This window comes from Mandrillus leucophaeus, unplaced genomic scaffold, assembly GCF_000951045.1.
Source record: "Mandrillus leucophaeus isolate KB7577 unplaced genomic scaffold, Mleu.le_1.0 Scaffold24, whole genome shotgun sequence".
Taxonomy (NCBI): Eukaryota; Metazoa; Chordata; class Mammalia; order Primates; family Cercopithecidae; genus Mandrillus; species Mandrillus leucophaeus.
The window spans coordinates 3,623,217-3,628,501 of NW_012102476.1; the positions used below are offsets into that span (position 1 = coordinate 3,623,217).

The 5,285-nt window shown below is 50.1% G+C and overlaps 1 protein-coding gene across 3 annotated transcripts in view; it reads left to right on the top strand.

Annotated features, from left to right (window-relative positions):
- Nucleotides 1-5,285, top strand: part of FBXL19 (F-box and leucine-rich repeat protein 19) — a 27,235-nt gene that overhangs the window by 17,318 nt on the left and 4,632 nt on the right. For all 3 annotated transcript variants that reach the window (XM_011982499.1, XM_011982501.1, XM_011982500.1), the window contains exons 8-9: nucleotides 1,842-2,005; nucleotides 2,103-2,264. In XM_011982499.1, the coding sequence (XP_011837889.1) occupies nucleotides 1,842-2,005; nucleotides 2,103-2,264 (326 nt within the window). The remainder of the gene's footprint in view (nucleotides 1-1,841; nucleotides 2,006-2,102; nucleotides 2,265-5,285) is intronic.

Genomic DNA, 5,285 nt, shown 5'->3' on the forward strand with positions numbered 1-5,285 from the left:
AAAAAAAAAAAAAAGTGTGGTGGCATGTGCCTGTGGTCCCAGCTGCTCAGGAGGCTGAGGTGGGAGGATGGCTTAAGCCCAGGAGTTTGAGGTTGCAGTGAGCTATGATCGCAGCATTGCACCCCAGCCTGGGAGACTAAGCAAGATGCTGTCTCAAGGGAAAAAAAAAAAAAAAAAAAGCTTCCTGGGCCTGCTTCTGACATAGTCCATTGAGTCTCAGAGGCATTTCCAGACATGCCTTTGAGAACTACTGAACGAGAAGAGAGTTCTCAAACTGAGTCCAAAGGAACTTAGGTGTACTACAGTGTTATTAGATTACCTTGGGAGAGGTTGGGAAGGGTTCCTGGGGAAGTAAGTTTGAGAAGCCCTTCTCCAGTTCACTGCATGTTTTTGTTTGTTTTTTGTTATTTTTGAGATGGAGTCTCGCACTGTCGCCCAGGCTGGAGTGCAGTGATGTGATCTCGGCTCGCTGCAACCTCCACCTCCTGGGTTCAAGTGATTCTCCTGCCTCAGCCTCCCGAGTAGCTAGGATTACAGGCGCCCGCCACCACGCCAGCTAATTTTTTGTACTTTTAGTAGAGATGGGGTTTCACTATTTTGGCCAGGCTGTTTTCGAACTCCTGTCCTCGTGATCCACCCACCTTGGCCTCCCAAAGTGCTGGGATTACAGGTGTGAGCCACTGCACCCAGCCCACTGCATGTTAGATAGTCTGTCAAGGCCTGTGGAGTGCTGGGGTTAGGAAACCTGTTTAATGTTGTTCAGGCCTCATTCAGTAGCTTCAATATTTGGGACCTAAAAGGCCTTCCATAATCAGAGAATAAATGAAACGCTGTAGATGAGGAGGTGGGGGAGAGTGGTCAGTGGAAGCTTTTAAGTAACTACTAGCTTGATTCATTCATTACAAATGCACAGCTGGGTGCAGTAGCTCATGCTTGTAATCCCAGTGTTTTGGGAGGCCAAGGCAGGAGGATCACTTGAGGCCAGGAGTTCAAGACGAGCCTGGGCAACATAGTGAGACCCTGTGTTTGCAAAAAAATTGTTTAAAAATTAGCCAGGCGTAGTGACATGTGCCTGTGGTCCCAGCTACTCAGGAGGCTGAAGTGGGAGGATTGCTTGAGCCCAGTAGCTTGAGGCTGCAGTGAGCCACGATAGTGTCCAGCCTGGGTGACAGAGTGAGACCCTGACTCAAAAAAATCTTTTTTCAAAAAGTGGAAAAGGCAAATCTGCGCTTGTGGAATTTACATTCTAGTTGGAGGAACACAGTAATGTAATGGGAAGATATTAGGGCTGTAAGTCCAGCTGCGGGCAGCTGGCTGTCAAGATGGGGCAGGTGTGGATCAGAGGCAGAGATGAGTGAAGAAGGCAAGGACCCAAGAGCGCTGGAACTCAGTTAGGAATCGAGAAGCCCAAGGGTGGCTGGAGACGACTGGATAACACCAGTCCCCTTGGCATGACATCAGGCAGCATATGTGGCATTTGTGTGTGTGTTGGGCAGCATGCTTTCTATGCTGGGAGGCCCACAGCTGGAATGAGCCCATGTGACCTGACAGCTGCCCTGTGGCCAGGCAGAGTGAGGGACTATTGCCTTTGATCATAAACGAGGCTTCTGAGGCTCAGGGAGAGGAGCAGACTTGCCCAGGGTCTCATTTCCAGTTAGTGATGGAGTTGGGTTCCAGTCCCAGTGCTCTTGGCTGAGGCCAGGTGCTTCTTGCCACCCTGTTGTCTGTGTGGCCAGAAGAGAGCTGAGGTACACCCTTGGAGCTGGAGCTGGGGAGCCGGGGAACTGTGGGCTGCTGAGAACTGAGGGCTGAGGTCTCTGTCTCCCCCCTGTGGCCACTAGGTGCTATGACAAGCGTCTGTGGCCTCGAATGGACCTGAGCCGGCGGAAGTCACTGACCCCGCCCATGCTCAGTGGTGTGGTTCGCCGCCAGCCCCGTGCCCTGGACCTCAGCTGGACAGGTGTCTCCAAGAAGCAGCTCATGTGGCTTCTGAACCGACTACAAGGTAGGGTGTGTGGTGTGGAGGACAGGGTGGTGACGGGGACAGGCCTGGGATGGAGTCCTCACAGCACCTGCTTCCTGACCCCCCCCCCTCCCCGCAGGCCTGCAGGAGCTGGTGCTGTCTGGCTGCTCCTGGCTCTCCGTCTCTGCCCTGGGCTCAGCCCCACTGCCAGCCCTGCGGCTCCTGGACCTTCGCTGGATCGAGGATGTTAAAGACTCCCAGCTCCGGGAGCTGCTGCTGCCTCCACCAGACACCAAACCAGGTGCAGCCTCTGTTTGCTTTTCTGGAGAATGGGCTGGGCAAGGGTAGGGTAGGAGGCTTCTCAGGTCTCTTCTGACTCATGCTGGATGGTAAAGTATTTGAAGAAAGGAAAGAACACATGAGTTTGAATAGGAAGGCCCTGGTTGGGCATTATTCATTCATTCATCCACCTGCTGTGTACTTTGAGCCTTGAAAGGGACAGGGTTTTCCCAGGGAGCATGAGACCCAACAGTTTCGTGGGGCAGGAGGCCCATATTGGCAGAGGGGGATGCTGGAAGCAGAGGCCATCTCTCTTCATCTACTTAAATCTCATCATCCTTTAGGCCTGGGTATAAATGCCACTCCTCTAAGAAGCTCTCCCTGATTCCACCCCACACTGAGCTCAGAGTCCCTCTCAGCTTTGAGAGCAGCCCACCAGCATAATACTGGGCAATTGTGGAGTGCCTTGATGCACATCTGTGCCCTCCTGCCAGGGTCTGCAGCTCCCTGAGGGCAAGCACTGGCTGGTGCCCCAGCACCTTCTCAGTGGCTGCTTTGCAGATAGCTGTTGAATGAATAACTTGAATGAGCAGGCAATCAGGATTGGAGAAGTCTAGTTTGAGGAAAGATTTTCAAAAGGAGATTTGCAGGCCCCTGAAATAAGATAATCCTTTTGTTTGTTTGTTTGTGTTTGTATTTTTTGAGACCATCTGGCTCTGTCACCCAGGCTGGAGTGCAGTGGTGAGATCTCAGCTCACTGCAATTTATGCCTCCTGGGTTCAAATGATCCTCCCTACCTCAGCCTCCTAAGTAGCTGGGCCTACAGGCGTGTGTCACCACGACTGGCTAATTTTTTTTTTTTTTTTGAAAGAGTCTCACTCTGTCACCCAGGCTGGAGTGCAGTGGTGCAATCTCGGCTCACTGCAACCTCCGCCTCCTGGGTTCACGCCATTCTCCTGCCTCCACTACCACGCCTGGATAATTTTTTGTATTTTGTTTAGTAAAGACAGGGTTTCACCATGTTAGCCAGGATGGTCTCGATCTCCTGATCTCGTGATCTGCCCGTCTCGGCCTCCCAAAGTGCTGGGATTACAGGTGTGAGCCACTGCACCTGGCCCCCTAAACCTGGCTAATTTTTTTATAATTCTTATGGAAACAGGGTTTCATCGTGTTGCCCAGGCTGGTCTCGAACTCCTTGTCTCAAGTGATCTGCCTACCTCTGCCTTCCAAAGTGTTGGATTATAGGCGTGAGCCACCACGCCCAGCCAGAAGAATCTTTTCTTTTGGAGTTCTTTCACCCCTCTCTTTCATAGTTCCCTTCCTCCCACCCCACCTCCTCCACAGCAGCCCTGGAAGGGGAGAATAGAGAAGCAACTAGGATTCTTTCCACATTCTAGATGAGGCACTGGAGGCCCAGAGGGACTGATTGCTGCAGGTCACCCAGTCAGGCAAGAGCACTCAGCCATTGTCCACTCTTACTGGAACCGGACTGAGTTGGAGAGCTATGGGTAGGGGGTGAGGTGGGCATTGGGAATGGTGCACCCTGGGAGGTGGGAAGGTGCTGGCTGGTCCATTTCCTCCTGCTGGAATTCACATCAGTTCAGCCCTTTATCAGGAGCTCACGAAGGTGGGCCTTTTTTTTTTTTTTTCAGTTTTATTATTATTTTCTGAACTTTTAAGTTCAGGGGTATATGTGCATGTTTGTTATATGGGTAAACTTAACTTTTAAGTTCAGGGGTATATGTGCAGGTTTGTTATATGGGTAAACTTAACTTTTAAGTTCAGGGGTATATGTGCAGGTTTGTTATATGGGTAAACTTGTGTCATGGGGGTTTGTTGTACCGATTATTTCGTCACCCAGGTATTAAGTCTATTTACCATTAATTATTTCTCCTGATCCTCTCCCTCCTCCCTCCAAAAGGCTCCAGGGTGTGTTATTCCCATGGATGTGTCCATGTGTTCTCATCATTTAGCTCCCACCTTTAAGTGAGAACATGAAATTTCTGTTCCTGCATTAGTTTGCCAAGGATAATGGCCTCCAACTCCATCCATGTTCCTGTAAAGGACATGATCTCGTTCTTTTTTATGGCTGCATAGTATTCCATGGTGTATATGTACCACATTTTCTTTATTCGTTCTATCATTGATGGGCATTGAGATTGATTCCATGGCTTTTACTATTGTGAACAGTGCCATACACCTTCCAACTCTTGCCCAGCTTAAATGCCACCACCTCAGTGAAATCTTCACTGATGCCCACTCCTTCCTGCCCAAGCCAGAAGTGACTTCTCTTTCCTCTGCTTTCCTCTATGGGCCTTTCCTTCTTGGGCCTTTAGCTATGGCCCAAGGTTGAGGGCATCTGTAAAGGTATCCCCTTTCCAGGCCCTTGGCTCCTCAAAGACAGGAGGAGGGGTTACAATTTAGGACTTGCAAAGTCAAGTGCCCATTGAGTTGACCTGGGAGGTAACAGAAGTGATGCATTGGTGCAGGACATTAGGAGTGGCACCTAGCCGCCCAGCTCCCCACAGTCATCATCTGGTGGGAAGGAGTGCCTAGTGAGGCCAGATCTTACGATTCTTCAAGGAAAAGCTCAGTATATAAATTTATTTATAAAAATGTCCTTTTTGTAGTGTTAGTCATTAAGGACATTTTTAGCATTCTGTAGACTCCATAAAACACGTTTGGAGGGCAGCCTCATGGTTCGTGCCATCTGATCTATTAATAGTTTATCTTAGGGATAGGCTGGTGCCTGGGAGGCAGACAACATTGTGGTAAGAGTTCAGATTCAGCATCACCGGGCCTGGGTTTCCTGGCCGTAAACAGGAATGATGATCAGAGATCTTGTCTCCCAAGGCTGTGGTTCTTAAAGTATGGTCTGGGGACCAGCAACATCCACAACACTGGAGAACTTGTTTAAAAAAAAAAAAAGTAAACCCTGGGCCAGGCGTGGTGGCTCACACCTGTAATCCCAGCACTTTGGGAGGCCGAGGTGGGCAGATCACTTGAGGTCAGGAGTTCGAGACCAGCCTGGCCAACATGGTGA